The sequence below is a fragment of the Piliocolobus tephrosceles genome, chromosome 6, assembly GCF_002776525.5.
Source record: "Piliocolobus tephrosceles isolate RC106 chromosome 6, ASM277652v3, whole genome shotgun sequence".
Taxonomy (NCBI): Eukaryota; Metazoa; Chordata; class Mammalia; order Primates; family Cercopithecidae; genus Piliocolobus; species Piliocolobus tephrosceles.
This window is the reverse complement of record NC_045439.1, coordinates 85,790,639-85,808,430: the sequence shown is the minus strand read 5'-3', so window position 1 is coordinate 85,808,430 and position 17,792 is coordinate 85,790,639. Positions and strand designations below refer to the sequence as shown.

The 17,792-nt window shown below is 56.5% G+C and overlaps 2 protein-coding genes across 12 annotated transcripts in view; one reads left to right on the top strand and one right to left on the bottom strand.

The window, feature by feature from the left end:
• Positions 1 to 5,666: 5,666 nt before the first annotated feature.
• Positions 5,667 to 8,142, top strand: ISLR (immunoglobulin superfamily containing leucine rich repeat). 3 transcript variants are annotated; one of them, XM_023196622.1, is made up of 2 exons: positions 5,667 to 6,012; positions 6,845 to 8,142. In XM_023196622.1, the coding sequence occupies exon 2, from the start codon at positions 6,853 to 6,855 to the stop codon at positions 8,137 to 8,139; it is 1,287 nt and encodes a 428-aa protein (XP_023052390.1). In that variant the 5' UTR covers positions 5,667 to 6,012; positions 6,845 to 6,852; the 3' UTR covers positions 8,140 to 8,142. The 3 variants fall into 3 exon arrangements, with proteins under 3 accessions (XP_023052390.1, XP_023052392.1, XP_023052391.1); XM_023196624.1 differs by lacking the exon at positions 5,667 to 6,012 and adding an exon at positions 6,129 to 6,243; XM_023196623.1 differs by lacking the exon at positions 5,667 to 6,012 and adding an exon at positions 6,304 to 6,647.
• Positions 8,143 to 11,418: 3,276 nt separating this feature from the next.
• STRA6 (signaling receptor and transporter of retinol STRA6) overlaps positions 11,419 to 17,792 on the bottom strand; it is a 30,035-nt gene continuing 23,661 nt past the window's right edge. For 6 of the 9 annotated variants that reach the window (XM_031935796.1, XM_023196708.1, XM_023196704.1 and 3 more), the window contains exons 13-19: positions 16,906 to 16,981; positions 15,826 to 15,959; positions 14,310 to 14,427; positions 14,128 to 14,229; positions 13,261 to 13,424; positions 12,749 to 12,904; positions 11,419 to 12,193 (exon numbers count right to left, since the gene is read on the bottom strand). In XM_031935796.1, coding sequence (XP_031791656.1) covers positions 12,030 to 12,193; positions 12,749 to 12,904; positions 13,261 to 13,424; positions 14,128 to 14,229; positions 14,310 to 14,427; positions 15,826 to 15,959; positions 16,906 to 16,981 — 914 coding nt within the window. In that variant the 3' untranslated portion in view covers positions 11,419 to 12,029. The remainder of the gene's footprint in view (positions 12,194 to 12,748; positions 12,905 to 13,260; positions 13,425 to 14,127; positions 14,230 to 14,309; positions 14,428 to 15,825; positions 15,960 to 16,905; positions 16,982 to 17,792) is intronic. The other 3 variants (XM_023196703.1, XM_023196702.1, XM_023196709.1) reach the window with 2 other exon arrangements.

Sequence of the window (17,792 nt, the reverse complement as noted above, 5' to 3'; positions counted from 1 at the left end):
GTCAGCACAGCCTGTTTGCCCTGCCTCCTCTTGGTCAGCATTCTCTGCCAGAGCTTCTCTCCTCCCTCCTTCTCTAGCCTGGTGCTCCCACCTGCACCTCCTGGTAGCCCCTCAGGGTTGGGAGAAGCCCAAGCTCTGCCCATAGTCTCTGTCTGGTGGCTGGGGGTGGGTGGGGAGGTGTTGCATGGAACAGTGCTGCAGCCTCACCTCTTCGTGAGAAGCAGGTGCCTGCCAAGTCAAATGGCTTTCTGCTGTCAGTGAGAGGCTCCACCTTCCTCCTGACTGGCTCAGGCCTTTGCCACCACTGTTCTCTTTATGTCTCAGTCTCCCTCCCTCCCCTCTCCCTCACCCTTGCTTTCTGCTGGGTCCCCCTGTTTCTCCTTTTCTCTCTGTCTGCATTACCCTCCAAGCCCTTTACCCTCAATTCCATCTTGCCATGGAGCAGAGGGATTATTGCGACTCCCCCATTCCAGACCCCAGATCCTACTTCATCCTCAGGGTTAAACTACCCCTGCCCCACACACTCAACCTGCACTGGCATCTAATCCAGGCCCTTCATGCTGACCCCTGACAAATGGCCCTTGGCCCATTCCTAGTGCCCCACAGCTAACAGCGGGACGTGATCCTGACCCTGTAGCACTGGTTCCAATCTAGAACCTTAATCTGAACACTCACTGTCATTCATAACACTCCCGAATCCCACCCCTACCCTTTTGGAAGGGCTGGGGCTGAAAACTCGAGGTCTGCGATGTATCCTGGGGGTGCGGCCAAGTTCTGCATTCCTGGAAACTGGGACTGGCTTGGAGAAAAACAAAAATAAATCCTATGAAGTATGCTTCAATTGGTGCTACTGCTGAAAATAGTCCCTGAGGACTAAGACGAAGGTCAGGAGAGAGCAGTGGGAATGGTGTCAGGAGAGGGGACCAGAAATGTGGCTGGAGATGGCTGTGAGTGGAAGGGCAGTGACAGTCAGCAGGGAGGGATTAGGAGGCCCTGGGCAGATGGAGCAGGGAGGAGAGAGGGGGGCAAAGGCTCCAGCTGGAAGGCCAAGGTTATTGTTCATTCATTCCTTTGTTCAGTAACTATTTGTTGAGCACCTACTAAGTGGCAGGCCCTTTGCTGGGCACCGGGGAGATAGCAGTGGACAGAAACAAATACCTGCCTGTGTGGAGCTCACATTAGATTGCAAAGATAGACAGGAAACACACTAACAGAGATGTTAGGGGAAGGTAGGAAAGAAGGACAAATAAGGCAAAGTGAGCAGACAGCGAGGGACAAAGACTTTATATAGAGTGGCCTGGGAAGGCCTTTCTGGGGAGCTGGCATTTGAACAAACCTCAAAAGACAAGAGGAAGAGAGCCCTGCAAGTATGGAGGGACTTTGTCCAGTTAGAGGAAATAGTAGGAGCAGCAGCCCCAAGGTGGGAGCAGGCGACACATGGAGCTGCACACAGCGAGCAGGGCCAGAGCAAAGCGGGGTCAGGCCAGAGAAAGCAGCCAGGCTGCCCACCAAGGCTCGCCTGGGTTCCTAGGTCAGAGATCCCGAGAAGAGGGGAGAGGCCCTCATGCCCAAGTGGTGGGAAGGGGTGGAGGAGAATGGGGAGGAAATGGAAGTGAGGCCACCCCAGGTAAGGTCAGCTGCGACCTCTGAGTTAGCATGATGCCAGAAGAGAAGACAGGGCCTGCAGGGCCTCTCCTCCATCCACAGCCCTGGGTGCACATGCCACGAGCTCCCGCTCACTCCACCTCACGTCCCCACACTCATGCATGAACAACACACACACAGAAAATAGGCACAGGCTCAGCTTTCACATGCATGCACATAGAAATTGCGTGTAAACACATGCATGCACACGGGCCCCTCGTGTCAATGGAGACATTTTTGAGAATTCTAGATAGGCAGAATATAAGGGCTAAAGGACTTTAGAGCAACTCTCACGTATGACAGAGGCACTAAGGCCTAGAAAAAGGAAGCCTCATAATTTGTTGAGCTAGGCAGATTGCTCTATGTACCCCCATGTATGTGCGTGTTGTGCGCGCGTGCGCGCACGCGCACGCACACACACACACGCAGTCCCACCAGCTGGCCAAAGCTCCTTCCATAACCCTATCTTCTCAACAGCCTCTGCCTCCCAGGACACTCACAGGCTTAACCTAGTCCCACCATGAGTGCACCGAGCTTCCTCCCAGCTATTCCAGCAGGCTGCTGGGGGTAACGCAGTGTCGGGACCAAGACAGACTCTGCCCCTCTTGGTGGGATGGCAACAGCTCACAACCACAGCTGACCACAGCAGCCCCCGACTGCCTCTCTCCTCTCAGAGCCTGTTTCCGGGTCCAACAGACCTTCTTCCTCCATCTCTCTTTCTGGGTGTTTCTCCCTTGCTTCCTTTCTCTACCTCCGGAAAGGAGGCCGTGATTCAGTTTTTCCCTCTCTTTCTCGTGGTATCTTTCTCATCACTCTGTTTCTCTCCAGTTCTCTGTCTCTGCCGGGCTTGTCCCTCTCACTCCATTTTCTCATCAGGATCTTTTCTTGCTTTCCAGCTTTCCAGGGAAAGCTGACGTGGCGCCCCTGGTCAACGGGAGTGAGGCCTTCTGGGGTGGGGGAGTCCCGCTCGAGCTGGGGTGTGGCTGGCGCCCTGGTTGGGGGCAGCAGGAGCAGGAGCGGAGTTAGAGGCAGCGGAATGGGGGGAGAGAGGGCTGGGCCTCCACGGGCAGGAAGGGGAGCAGGGGGAAAGAAAAACTGTGGGAGGAAGTGAGCCCCCCTCCCCTGCTAGGGTGACCAACTGTACTGGTTTGCTGAGACTGTCTGGATTTGAGCATGGAAAGTCCCATGTCCCAGAAAATCCATCAGTTCCAGGTGAACCAGGACTGCTGGCTGGTCACCCTATAAGCTGCCAGGGACCCACAGGAGAGAGGGCCAGGACTCACAGGAGGGGCTTCCAAGCTTGGCCTCCTAGTTCTGGAAACAGTCAGGGCCCCACGTACTCACCAAGGGTCCCCATCTCAGGCCTGAGCCCAATTTAGAGGAGGCCAGGAGAGGGGAGATGGCAACCCAGACAGCCCACAGGAAGCTCCCAGGCGGAAAAGATGAGGAAGCCCAACTTCTGGCTTGTCTCCCAGCCTGCTGGCATGATCTCCCATGAGGTGGGCTTTACAGGAAAAACTTGAGCTATGACAGCAAGAGACGGCAGAGGGGCAACCCGGGAGATCATACCCCATCCTCAGAGGCCTGCACAACTGCTCCTGGGCTCTGCTGAAGGGTAGGCCCACCTGTCCCACTGGGAGACACCTTGGAGAGTCAATGGTCCTTAGCTGAGATCCTGCCAGCCCTATTGTCCTTCTTGGTGGAAGCGGGCACTGCCACGCCTTGCAGGCAGTGGCAGGACATGAGCAGACTAGGAAGATACATCAGTGACCAGCACGCGCAGTCTCAAGTCTGCCCAAGTGGGCTGGTCCCTCTCACTTTTTCCGCCCTCAGCCCCCCACATCTGTTCTGAGGTGGGAGTCTGAGCTTAGTATTTGGCTGTCATTCAGGTCTTAGGTAGGGAATGAGGGGACAGACTCCCTGCCCCCAGAAGGCTGCTGACATACTCACCCATCCAACAGAGCATGGGTCTCCTACACTGTATGAAATATTCTCTAAAATGTCTTGGGCATGCCGCTTCCCTAGCCTGGGCCCAAAGGCCCTATCTGTAAGATGATGAGGAGGTGAAGTGGGTGAGCTCTAAAATGCTTCGTTCTGATGATCACCCAACTTGTCCATCATGCCGTGAAGGGGACGCTTACTGAGTGTCTTCCCAGTGCCGGAGATCAATAGCACCTGGGAAGGTAAGGCCTCTGCCCTCAGTGGGCTTCCTCTGTAGTAAGGGGTCGCACATTAAACACACGTGAATAAATAATCACAGCTTATAGGAAGAGCTATGAAGAAAAGTCAGGAATGTCCGCGAAAACAGTCCCTGGGAACTGAGGGCTGTGGAGGTGCTTGCACTCTGAGCCTGGTGTGCTTGGAAGGAGGGAGATGGGGTAGGAACTGTGAACTCCTCAGAGCACCCTGGAGGTGAAGCTGCTGGCATAGACTTTGTGCAGGTGAGGGTGTGTGTATGGGCTGTGCAGAACACAGTGAAGCCACCTCCACCAGGAAGCCCTCCCTGACTGACACAGGTCACTGAAACTCCCCTCTGGTTTACTGAACCCTGGATGTGTATTCTTGCAGCCTCTGGTTGACCCACCAAACTCAAGACTTTCCTAGAAATTTTCCGGCACAGTGAGGATGATGCAACAGAGGCCTTCCTCTGCAGGGGAAAGAAAGGGGACTCTCCATTAGACCATAATAATATCCTCAACATCATACTGGGGTGTTTTGCAGGCAGCATGCTGGGGACTTCTGTGGTCTTGCTTGGTGACAGGGAATGGGGCGTGATGAGCTGCGGCAGGCTTCCTGGGTTCAGCCAAAGATGATCCCTGTCTGCCCTTGGCCCTGCTGAGAGGGTAAGTTGAGTCATGAGCAGAATTCAGCCAGTTATCAGATGGAAGGCTAAGGAAGCTTGGGGAGGGCTACTGAGGGGGTACGGTAGGCTTGTTCTGTGGAGGGGAAAATTCTTCAGTCTACAGAGTTCTTTTCTGGGGCTTCTTCATCTTTCAGTTTCTCTTCCAGCTCCCCTGTTTTGGGCCTCTTTTGTTTCCCCATTCCCCTACCCTGGGCCTTCCTGTTTGGAAAAGGGGTCAAATATCTTCACCCTGGAGGCGTCTGTCCCTTCCACACAGTTGGTGTTGTAACAGTGGAGCTCACAGAGGCCGAAGCTGACCGCATAGATGTCCAGCACCAACAGGGGGATTTTGGGCCCTGTGGGGGACACAGAGAGAACTCTCCAGGAGTGCGGCCCCTTGGCCTCCCCTCTGGGTGCCCAGTGGGCAGTGGGCCTGGGTGGCTCAGAATCCCGGCCAGGAGCACTGAAGGCCAACAGGCTCCCGCCCTGAGCTTTCTGAGCCAGGATTCCTTGTCTCCTCCCCAACCAGTGGGGAGTGCAGTGAGGGGCGGGGCCTGGAGTCTTGGGAGCTCCCTGGACAACAACATGCATTTAGCGCAGCTCAGTCTCAGAGCCAGTAGGATACGTTTTCTTAAAAAAAAAAAAAAAAAAAAAAAAACAAGCCTAACATCTTGGCTTTCACTGAAGGGTTGGTATCTGCTTTGTACACTTTGGTCTTCTTGGCTTTTCACTGAGACACAAATACATGGATGCACACTCACTTCCACACACAAACCCACACCAAGCCAGACACACCCATACAAACACACACCAAGACGTACACACACACACACACACTCACACACAAATTAATGTACGTGGTTTCATACCCACATCCACACAAACACACATACAAAGTCAGGCACACACAGAAATACACACCCTCACACCCACAAACTTGTACACACACACACACATATACACACCAACACACATACAACCCTGGCTTGGACAAAGGCTTCCCCTTTTTCCTTGTTTGCAGTGGAAGTTTCCCACCTTCCATGAGATTCAATTTCTCGCCCTTCCCCCGCTAAAATCCTCCTGGCCCCATCATTTCTTGGGTCCTTTCCAGACAGTGCTGTGTCTTTAAGGAAGTTGAAGCTGCTAAAAGTGAGTGAGAGAGAGAGAGAAAACACAACCCAAAAAAATTTGGCATCTCTTCCCCCCTCAAGTTTCTGGTGTCACTTATGAAACACGGGTCCTTGTTGCTGCAGAGCAGTTGTTTTGCTGGAAGGAGGGAGTGCGCGGGCTGCCCCGGGCTCCTCCCTGCCGCCTCCTCTCAGTGGATGGTCCCAGGCACCCTGTCTGGGGCAGGGAGGGCACAGGCCTGCACATTGAAGGTGGGGTGGGACCAGGCTGCCCCTCGCCTCAGCATCCAAGTCCTCCCTTGGGTACCCGTGGCCCTGCAGACTCTCAGGGCTAAGGTCCTCTGTTGCCTTTTGGTTCCACCTTAGAAGAGGCTCCGCTTGACTAAGAGTAGCTTGAAGGTAAGCCAGTGGGGAGGAGGGCTCCAGGGCCAGCGGCGGGAAGGGGAGGCCTCTTGGATATAGGGGCTGGTTCCCTCTTGGTCCATCCCTGCTGGTCTGAGGTGCATGGGACAATCCTTAGCTTGGAGCCGTCCAGGGGGCATCTGCTGCTTCCACAACCCACAACTGAGGCCCCACAAATCCCAGCTGCGTTTGGGCTGAGCCCCTGGCTTCACCCCAGTCAGCTGAGAGGTCCTGGCGGGGGTTTATTTGGGCAGCTGCCTGGCTAAATTTGAACAGAATAGGCCACGGGTGTGATTCCACAGAAAAGGCCTGGTGTCTGCTGCGGTCACGGCCGGAGGAGCTGGAGGGGGTGGGTGGAGTGGATGGGGGTGGTGTGCACTGCACACGGGGCCTTGTCTGGGCCAGGGGGGCAGCATACCTATGGGGGACTCCGGTGGGAGGGACTGCGGCCAGGATGTGGGAGGGAAGGGGGAGGTTCTGCAAAGTGCTGGGGGAGGGGGGTGGCTGGAAAACAGATTTCGAGTCATAAAGTCAGCTAGGAACAGGCCGAGGCAGGGAGAACTCTCCACTTGAAGGAGGAACTGGGGTCCTCTTCCATCCTGTCTTCGTCCTGCCTGGCTGCGTGACCTCGGGCAAGTCTCTGCCCTTCTCTGGGCCTCAGTTTCTCCTTCTGTAGGATGGGGGCGGTGGGCTAGGTGGTGTTGGGCTTTAGCTGGGTTATGTGGGACAGGGCATCCTGATGGGAAAGAGCTCTGGCTGGGCTTGTGGGAGGAATGAGTCCCTCTGGCGGGTTCTCAGGATCCCCGGGGTGACATGCCCTTCTCTGCAGGAGGCACCATGCAGGAGCTGCATCTGCTCTGGTGGGCGGTTCTCCTGGGCCTGGCACAGGCCTGCCCTGAACCCTGCGACTGTGGGGAAAAGTATGGCTTCCAGATCGCCGACTGTGCCTACCGCGACCTGGAGGCCGTGCCGCCTGGCTTCCCGGCCAATGTGACTACACTGAGCCTGTCGGCCAACCGGCTGCCAGGCTTGCCAGAGGGTGCCTTCAGGGAGGTGCCCCTGCTGCAATCGCTGTGGCTGGCACACAATGAGATCCGCACGGTGGCTGCCGGCGCCCTGGCCTCTCTAAGCCATCTCAAGAGCCTGGACCTCAGCCACAATCTCATCTCTGACTTTGCCTGGAGCGACCTGCACAACCTCAGTGCCCTCCAATTGCTCAAGATGGACAGCAACGAGCTGACCTTCATCCCCCGCGACGCCTTCCGCAGCCTCCGTGCTCTGCGCTCGCTGCAACTCAACCACAACCGCTTGCACACATTGGCCGAGGGCACCTTCGCCCCGCTCACCGCGCTGTCCCACCTGCAGATCAACGACAACCCCTTCGACTGCACCTGCGGCATCGTGTGGCTCAAGACATGGGCCCTGGCCACGGCAGTGTCCATCCCGGAGCAGGACAACATTGCCTGCAGCTCACCCCATGTGCTCAAGGGCACACCGCTGAGCCGCCTGCCACCACTGCCATGCTCAGCACCCTCAGTGCAGCTCAGCTACCAACCCAGCCAGGATGGTGCCGAGCTGCGGCCTGGCTTCGTGCTGGCGCTGCACTGTGATGTGGATGGGCAGCCGGCCCCTCAGCTTCACTGGCACATCCAGATACCCAGCGGCATTGTGGAGATCACCAGCCCCAATGTGGGCACTGACGGGCGTGCCCTGCCCGGCACCCCTGCGGCCAGCTCCCAGCCGCGCTTCCAGGCCTTTGCCAATGGCAGCCTGCTTATCCCTGACTTTGGCAAGCCGGAGGAAGGCACCTACAGCTGCCTGGCCACCAATGAGCTGGGCAGTGCTGAGAGCTCAGTGGACGTGGCACTGGCCACACCCGGCGAGGGTGGTGAGGACACACTAGGGCGCAGGTTCCATGGCAAAGCGGTTGAGGGAAAGGGCTGCTATACGGTTGACAATGAGGTGCAGCCATCAGGGCCGGAGGACAATGTGGTCATCATCTACCTCAGCCGTGCTGGGAACCCTGAGGCTGCAGTCGCAGAAGGTGTCCCTGGGCAGCTGCCCCCAGGCCTGCTCCTGCTGGGCCAAAGCCTCCTCCTCCTTCTCTTCCTCACCTCCTTCTAGCCCCACCCCGACCAAGGCTGGGCTGAAGCAGCCCCAGGGCTTTCCTAACTCCTCCCCTTGCCCCTGCCAATGCCCCTTTAAGTGCTGCAGGGGTCTGGGTTTGGCAACTCCTGAGGCCTGCATGGGTGACTTCACATTTTCCTACCTCTCCTTCTAATCTCTTCTAGAGCACCTGCTACCCCCAACTTCTAGACCTGCTCCAAACTAGTGACTAAGATAGAATTTGATCCCCTAACTCACTGTCTGCGGTGCTCATTGCTGCTAACAGAATTGCCCGTGCTCTCCTCTCAGGGGCAGCATGCTAACAGGGTGATGCCCTAATCCAACTGGGAGAAGCCTCAGTGGCGGAATTCCAGGCACTGTGACTGTCAAGCTGGCCAGGGCCAGGATTGGGGGAATGAAGCTGGGGCTTGGCTGGGGGGTGGTCTGAAGCAGACAGGGAATGGGAGAGGAGGATGGGATGTAGACAGTGGTTCGCATGGCTCTGAGGCTCCCCAGGGCCTGCTCAAGCTCCTCCTACTCCTTGGTGTCTTCTGATGACTTGGGAGATTGGGAGCCCCTTTGTCCTCATCTGAGACTGAAATGTGGGGATCCAAGATGGCCTTCCATCCTCTTACCCTTCCTCCCTCAGCCTGTGCCTCTATCCTGGAACCTGTTCTCCCTTTCTCCCCAGCTATGCATCTGTTGCCTGCTCCTCTGCAAAGGCCAGCCAGCTTGGGAGCAGCAGAGAAATAAACAGCATTTCTGATGCCCCTCCGTGTCTGCCTGGAATTTTGTCTGGATCTAGGAGACCCTACTGGGAGAGAGAATCAGGAGCTGAAGATGTAGGGCAGCCAGCCTGCCTGCCCACAGTGGCAGGGGCCTCTGGGACCCCAACAGACTGTGGAGGCACAGGAGGGCTGACCCAGTGCTTGTGTCAGGGGCTGGGCCTTGCAGTGGGCTGAGCTGCAGATAGTCCCTTCCTCCAAACCGTCCCACAGGACAGGTGGGGGCAGAAGCCTGGGGTGGCTGGCTACCCTGAGCAGCGCCTGATGTCAGCAGTGGCTTCAAGAGAGGCATTTGGAAAGGCGCAAGGAAATGGAGGTGCCTGGGTGGTAGTTCCTCTTCCCCGTCCTGCTCCTGGAAGAGATGTTAGGAATGAAGAGGAAAGAGGGGACAGGTGGGGCAAGATGGAGGAGACAGATGAGGAGCAGGGGACACAAGACGGAGGAGAAGAAAGCCCCAGAGAGACTGGGAACAAGAGAACATATTTGAGGGAGAAGCCAGGGGAAATGAATCGTACTTATCCTTCCCCCAAAGAAGAAATGGTATTCCAAGAGGAAAGTCCAAATGAGGACTGCAGATTCCCTGTAGGAATCTTTCCTCATGGAGCAGGTGGATCAATAACTGGCCTGGGCCGTGTGTGTGTGCGCGTGTGCGCACGTACAGCAACTTTCAACCTCTCCAGATGAGGAGCATAAGGATGATGTCCTAACCCGGAGACTCTGCACAACCTCCTATCTGTGCCAGGTAGGAGATACGTCTTCCTACTGCCTCTATCCCATCCCTTTCAAGATCGAGGATGCTGCGTGCAGAGACAATGGTCCAGAGGGAGAGGCTCTGCGGCCTCTGTCCAGAGCTCCCAGAACTGCTGAGTTCAGCAAAGTGGAGGCAGGAGGCTAAGGAGTCTGGGGTAGCAGCTGTGAGCTTTGGCTGCTGGCCAGCCCCCTTCCCTCCCTCCTGGTCCACATACAGCACCTCCCCCTGCCCACTCTCCCCTCATCCACTTGCAGCTCCTGCTGAGCTGATGTCACCAGCAGCATGTATCAAGAATGACTCCTAATCTAAAATAAAAGTTGAAAAAAAAATGACTCATGTCTGGTGGAAAACAGCAGGATGGAGCCAAATTCCATGTGCTGGGCCACCTTGGGTAAGTCATTGCCCTCATCTGGGCTTCAGTTGCCTCAAAAACCAAATGATGTGGTAGGACTGGGTGCTGCCTCATGGTCCAATAGACTCTGATTGCCTAAAGCTTGATATTCCCAGCCTGACTTGGACATCCCTGGCTCCATTCCCAGCTGAGCAGCTTGGCTTCTTGGAGTAGGACCTGGACCTAAGACCTGGGTCAGGGGCAGCACAGGGAATGGCTGTGCCTTGAGTGGACTAGCTACTCCCCTGCTTTAAGGTCTTCCGTGGCCCCCACTGCCCTCCAGGTGAAGCCTGAATTCCCCACTTAGAGCCTCTCTGACCCGATCCTCCAACAAGCCCACCCTTTCTGCCTCTTCTTGGAACAGCTATTTAATTGTTCCCTTAATGCTCCATGGTGTGCCATCCTTTGCACCTTTGCTTACACTGTTCCCTCCACCCAGGCACCCTTTCCCTGTTCTTCATTTGGCTAAGTCAGTCTTTGAGAGTTGGCTCTGGCATCACCACCTCCAGAAAGCCTGCCTCCAGAAAGCCTGGATGTTCCCCCATCCCCAAAGTGGACAGGGTCCCCTTCTCTGGGAACCTGGATTCTCCCCGCCGAGACCCTGTCAGTTGCTGAAACAAGGTCAGGAAGCCTCTTTCAATGGGCTGCAGTGGGATCGCAGCGTGCCTCTTTGGCCTCCTCAGGACAACCCTGAAAGCGGGTTTCAGGTCCCTGACCCCACCCCTGGCTTTATAGGTATTTGAGGTTGTAGCAGGAACCTGGGTGTGGGGCAGGGGGACTGTTGATCTCCACTAATTGTGCAGGCATTTCTCAAGGCCCTGCAGACCTAGATCTGTAGGGTAGCCACATCTTCCTACCTTCTGTAGCTCCCAGCCCCTCAGTGGACCCAGGGCATCTTCCTTATTCATATACCCCACCCCCACCTGCACCAAGCCCCCAGCAGGGAAAAGACCCTAGTCTGTCTCCACTCTCCTTTGCCCTCTGTATTCTCATTCTGCTCCCATCAGGACAGCCCACGCTCTGTCCCCCCATGTGACAGGCCCCCTCCTACCTCCACACCTGGAGTCACACTGCTTCCCCAGCATTCCTGAAGTCGCTTCTCCTCCCCAGATCCTGCCCCTTCTTCAAGACCCAGAACAAGTCCCACTTCCAAAGCCAGCATCCACATGGCTCAGGGGTGGCATCATAGGGTCCCCAGTCTCTTTGCCACGCAAAGGGATGTAGCTATGGGTTCTCTCTGCCTTCCACCCAGTGTCCGGCCCAGCATGTGGCCAGAACACCTCAAGCCCCATCCCCATCAACGCACAGTGTGGATGTACTGACAGCGTAGGCGGGGTTTTCCCTGCATACCCCTCCTGCTATGAGGACAGTTTCTCAGGAACAAGTTTATTGCAGGGAACACACTAACCTCTTTCATAATAGCCAAAGGCATAAAAACTACAAAAATATCTGGCTCTCAAGTGTGGGCAGCTCGGTGTGGGACCTGGTCTGAGTCGTGACTTGGGCTGCCCTTCAGGCCAGCAGCCTGGGAACCTTCCAGCCACTACCCAGAGAGGTCCGTGGAGCTGAGGGGGTGAGGCAGTGCCTCGGCTGCTTCCACAGCATGAAGGCCAAGGCTGAGGTGGAGCTGAACTGGAGTGGTTCCAGAAAAGGCTTCATCGAGGCCCTTTGAGGCTGGTGGCAGAGCCAGGGTAGGGAGAGGCCTGGATGTGGCCGCCCTGGCTCGACTGGCTCCTGGACCAAGGCCCTAACCCGCCAGTTTCTTTCTTCAAAACCCCTGCTGGCTCTCCCATGGCCAAGTGGGCGGAGCAGAGCTCTCCTGAGGCTCCCAGTGCAGACAGACCTCCACCCAACCACGGTGATCCAGAGGACCTGCCGGCTGCATGGCTGGGGTGATGCTGGGAGAGCCAGGGAGGGAGGAGGATGGTAGGCAGGAACGTGCCTCAACACAGATGGGCAGGTGGGCTGGCCTTCCCTGCCCTCAGGACTGGGCACCATTGGCACCCAACAGGGCCGTCTTGCGGAAGACCTGCAGGGTTGGGTTGTGCAGCAGCGTGTAGGCCAGACCCCAGCGAGCCCTGCAGCGGCTGGCCCTGGGCCTTGCTCCCTTGGCCATGGAGTCCTTTGTCTGTAACAGCTGCATCCCTGAGAGAGACGGACTTTTCTGTGAGTCACTCAACAAACACCCAGCCAAGCCTCCCTGGCCCTCAGACCTGAGCAGAGAGCCTGAAAATCCCAGGCGTAGTGCAGGTGGTGAGGCTTAGGATGTCCCTGCAGGCAGCACATGGAAGTGGGGTGTGAGGTCTGTGGAAGGTGTGTGAGGTGTGTGAGGACTGGAAGCTGGGTGGGACAAGGGTCTGGAGCTGGCTTAGTGTCCCCTCCCTACACAGACTTCTGGGCAGAAAGAAAGGAGGAGGTCATACTCTCTGCCCCAAGGGAGAAGTGGGGGCAACGAGGGAGCCCCTTAGCAAGACAGCTGTTTCATTCTCTCTCTGTGCACACATATGGTGTGTGTATGTGTGTGTTCATATCATGGAAAAAATTACCCTGAGATCAGACCAGGAGGGGTGACCAAAGGCAGCCAAAGAGAGGAAGTGAGAATTTTCCTGGCGCTCACTCTGTGTGCTGGGGAGGGGCACGCATCCTTCCTGGGAGAAGCTGGGTAGGCTCTATTCCCCCATTCCCAGTGGGAGGGCGCACCTTCGTCTTCCTCCCCTGGTCTGAGGCTGTCCTTGGGGGCCGCCATGGTCCTGGGTAGGAGGCTCCGAGCTTGCAGGAGCAGGAAGCAGAAGGCTGTCATGGCTGGATGCGACTGGCTGACCTCAATCTTCAAGAAGTTTCGGTACGTGCAGTAGCCTGGGGTGGGGTGGCGGATGGCAGTGCTGGGGGAGCAGGGGCCAGACTAGAGGCATCCAGACACCCCCTAACACATACGCAGGGAGTGTGCGTGCACACCCTGCATCCAAGCATGTAGACACACCAGGCATGTGGCATATCTGCTGCACGGGCACATGTGGACCTGCTAGAACACCCCACATCCACTATACATGCTGCAGGGCCACACGAGGCACAGTGCAGGCACACACAGGTGGCATCTGCAGCTACAGACATCGGTGTGAATGATCAGCTGGCACAGGCCTGGGGCAGGGAAGATGCCTTCCTCACTGCTTGGGTAGCCTGAACAACCTTCCAGCCCTGCCCAGTGACCTTACCGGGGTCGAGAGTGGCGGCTCTCGGTGGCAGCAGGCTGAGGTCCATCTGGCCAAGGTGGATGGCATTGTAGAGGGCAGAGAGGAGCACTCGCCAGGTGGCCACCATGGCACCCACCAGCACATTGAGGGGAAAGAGAAGAAAGGTGGCTGCATAGAGCACTCGCCTAGGGTAGGAGAAGAAAGCTGAGGCAGGCCGTCCCCCAGAGCCCCCTCCCCAGGGTCAGTGTCAGACCTAGATGCCCAGAACTGCTGTGTATTTACTGAGCACCTACCATTTACTGCTGTGTCTCCTGTGCACCCCACCCTGGGCAAGGCCTTCTCTCTTTCAATCCACTACCCTGGGAGACGGGAAACTGAGGCCCAGAGAGATTGGGTGACTTAGCCAAGGCTGTCAGCTATTCAGTGGCAGAGCTGGGCTTTCATTCTAGGTCCTTCTAAGTCTTTCTATGACCCTGATGCCTCCCACCTCCCTTTTCTGGGTCCCCTGTCTGCTAATTCCAAATTCCCCTGGGAGCCAAGTCTCTCCCACAGCCTTGTCATCTGACAGGGAACTCCCTTGCTACAAAGCGGGGAGGGGCATGGTTTTGAGGAAACAGAGGACCCAGGGGAGAGCTGTACCAATTCTCAAAGCAAGAAAGGTTCCCAGGGGTACTTCCAGCCCCATGCCAGGTTTGTAGAGAGGTACTTTGGAGTGGGCTGAGCCACTGTCCCTTTTCTGTATGGGTAAGGCAAGCTCTTTCTACTATCTTCTGGGCTTCTTGATAGAGAGAGGGGATAGATGGCAGTGGAGGGAGGACACAGAAAGAGAGAGATGCTGAAGAAAAGGCTGAGGGCCTGAGGGAGCCACAAGCCCAGGTGCCGCCTCACCGGTTGGTCAGCTGTGGGTGTCCATCATGAGTCTCCAGGAAGACCCAATGGGCTGCCATGTTCTGCAGGGTCACAGCCAGGGCCAAAGTCACCCAGAAGGGCCTGCCAGTAGGGTGGGGAGGTGGTCACTGTTAGCGGACCTCTAAGGAGGCCCCGAGCCCTCCATGTCTTGCTTCACTCACCACGAGGACTCCAGGGAACGGAAGAGCAGGAGGTTCCTGCCATGGAGCACAGGCATGAGCACCAGGAAGGCCAGGGCCGTGGTTCCCAGGAAGAAGATGATTTGCTGCACCAGGAGCCCTGCCAGGGGCGGGAGTGGCAGGGGGACAGATAACAGGTTCTATGAAAGCTGGCCAGCCCTACCACCCCCAGAATCAAGGACTTTGGAATTGGGCAGGCCTGGTTTTAGATCTCTGTTCTGCCTCTGCCCAGCTATGCTGCCTTGAACAAGTCACTTTACCTCGCTGAGCCTCAGTTTCTTCCTTTGTAAAACGGGGATAATAGTCCCTACCTCAGAGGCTGTTGTAAGGATCCGAAGAGGTAATGTCTGTGGAAACTCTTAAAATCACAAAGTACTTTGTAAATGTTATTTCCCTCCAGTTTCTCCTGAGTTTGAGTTCCTGGGGAGTAAGACTACATTTTAAGCTGATGTTTGCATTCCTTCAAGCTAGAGCCTGGCATACGGTAGGTGCCCAAGGACTGTCTATTGAAATAATCTGGCCAACTGATTAGAGAATGATGCCTACAAAAAGGCCTGGAGGCATAAGGGCTACCAAGAAGAGATGCTATGGCTTTTGTCCTAGTAATTCCTCCACTCCTTTACCATCCTTCTCCTCCCTCAAGGAGGTGAGAATGGAAGGAAATGGAGAGAGAGATACAAGGCCCTTGGATGGGCAACCCTGGCCACAGCCCCTCACCATTCAGAGTGCTTTTCTCACCGCAGTACCCAAGGGGAGAGTCAGAAACTTGGGGCTGGTAGGGGTCCTGGAAGGTTATCTGGTCCAACTCTCTCAGGGCAAGACCCCCTTTGCAGACCCCAACAATATCCATGGAACTCCGCTTGCATACCCTCAGTGACAGGGGTCTCATTACCTTTGTAGGTAGCCAATTGTGGCACAGCCCTTTCTTAAGTTGGAGTGCAGTGGTGCGATCTTGGCTCACTGCAGCCTCCACCTCCTGGGTTCAAGTGATTCTCCTGCCTCATCCCCCCCCCAAGTAGCTGGAACTACAAGTGTGCATCACCACACCCGGCTAATTTTTGTGGTTTTAGTAGAGACGGGGTCTCACCATGTTGGCCAGGCTGGTCTCCATCTCCTGACCTCGTGATCCTCCTGCCTCGCCCTCCCAAAGTGCTGGGATTACAGGTGTGAGCCACTGCACCCAGTCAGGAATGTACCATTTTGAATTTGACACCTCCAGACCTGGGTCCACCCCCCATGAGAACATCTGATGGCACCCAGGGTTCACCTCCTTGTGGGGGGTACCCACTCAATTTCCCAAGGGCTCCTGTACCCCCATCCTGAGTAAGCTTCTTAAGGGCAAGGAAGGCAGGGGGGTCCCTCCTCTTGCTGTCACCCCAGAGCATTCCCAGACAAACCCTGAGGGCAGTACTTGCTGAGCACTCTTCTCTTCAACTGGGGCCAGTGTCTGAGGTGAGGCCCAGGCCGAGGCCGGCTGTGGCGGGCAAGGGAGGCTCACCAAGGCAGATAAAGGCTGTCTGGTAGGCACTGAAGCTCATCCAACAGAATATGGCTTGGCGGGAGGGGTGGGGACTCCGATGCAAGGGACTCAAGTCCAGGGCAGCTCCTCGGTACAGAGCTTGAAGGTTGGTCCTGGGGTAGGAGCCAGGGAGGCAGAGACCTCAGGAAGCGACTCTCTCTTCCTAAATCCTCTTCTGGGCCAGCAACTGTCCAAACTCCCAATAGAATTTCAACCCATAGCCATCAGCAGGGAGTCCCAGAACTGTGGCAGCCAGGAGGAGGCCACTAACCCAAGATATCTGGAAGAGGTGATACCTGGGCAGTCTTAAAGAGTGAACGAGGAAGACAAAACCAGGCAGAAGGCTCAACCTGAGCCAAGTCAGAAAAGTGACAAACAGTGAGAATGGAAGTGACACACAGCACAGCCACCTGGTAAAGAGGCAAGGCAAGCACAGGCTGGGGAGCTTTGAATGCCAGGAGAAGGAGGGGTGACCTGTGGAGAAAGACCCCTGGGAGGAGCTCTGAGGCCTGGCAAGTGTACAGGACACATGGGCCAGTTTTCTGACATGGGTAAGTGCTCGGGCTGCCCCTTCCACCTGCCCTGGGCCTTCAGTGCTCCTCACCACTCACCACTACAGGGCAAGTGAGGCAGCATGGCAAGACCCGCACCACCTCTCCAGAGCGCTATGCCCCCAGGCCACCCCTCACCTACGCTCTCACATGGCAGGGCCACCCCAGCCTCAGGTCTTGTCCACACAGTCCTCACCTCCTATCTCTTCCATTCCCGGGCAGGTACAGCTTCCCCAGGCCGCCTTCCCTCTCATCCAGCCCTGAGTTGGTGGTGCCCTATGTCCCTCATACTCACAGACATTTCCCCAACTAGACAGGAAGGTCCAAGTGCAGGACCCAGCCCCACCTTCTCCCTCCACTGCAGCACAGCCACACTCAGGTGGGCTCCCTGACAGCCTGGGCTGGCAGGGCCCTTCCCTACCTCTAGCTCCAGGGCCATCCTGCAAACCCACAGGACTCCCCCTCCTTCCCCACCTCTGCACTGGGTGAGCCGGAGCCTGCCACTCACCTGTGTGTCACCAGTGAGCGCATCAGGACCAGGAAGGTGAGTGAGCAGGACAAGACCAAGGCCGAGATGTAGCACACTGGTGGGCAGAGAGGGGACAAAGTGAGAGGTCAGGGCCTGGAGCCTCCTGGGGTCCTCGGAACCCCTGCCAGGTTGGTGCCTTGTGGGGAGTTCCCCCTGCCCCACAATGAACTCTGCGTGGAGGCCTCTTGGCCCCATCCCCAGTTCTCAGATCCAGTAAGCCAATGACTTCGGCCACCCCATTCATCCCAGTGATACATAGTAGCCAAGAGATGAAACCAACTCTGAGTCTGCAGACCTGGTCCTCACCCTGCTGTTGCTGCTTCCATTGCTGCGGGACCTCCATCCAACCTGGCATCTGCCTCCAGCTTCACTGCTTCTTGGCCATGTGGCCTTCAGGAGGGCACTCCATCTCCCCCAGGCCCCCATTTGCTTGTGAACATACTGCTGGGCACGCTGTTATGCTGCCCAGCTCCCAGGATAATGTGAGCCATAAGGCCCCATCCATGTCTGCACTAACGGTCTTTGTTCAGGGCATAGAGGGTGTGAGTCCACATCGGTGTGGCCTGAGTCCATCAGAATAAGGGAGGCGGCCGCTGTCACCCAGCTCCCTCACCCCTTCCCTGGCCATGCACACAATGAGTGTGTGCATGATGGTGTGTCATGAATAAGCCTGGATGTTGAAGAATATCAGGGGTGCAGGCTGCAACTCTCACACCTTACATCCACATCCAGCCTTGCTCTGGACTGTCACGGCAACCCCACGAGGTTAGACAGAAGAACTGTTCCCACTGGGCTGAAGAGGAAGCTGAGGCTCAGAGAGAGGGCTTCACCCAGCCAGCCATGCCGCTAGAAATGATAGAGTGAGG

Coding starts and splice junctions, on each gene's coding strand:
- ISLR (XM_023196622.1), top strand. CDS start 6,853: ATGCAGGAGCTGCATCTGCTCTGGTGGGCGGTTCTCCTGGGCCTGGCA.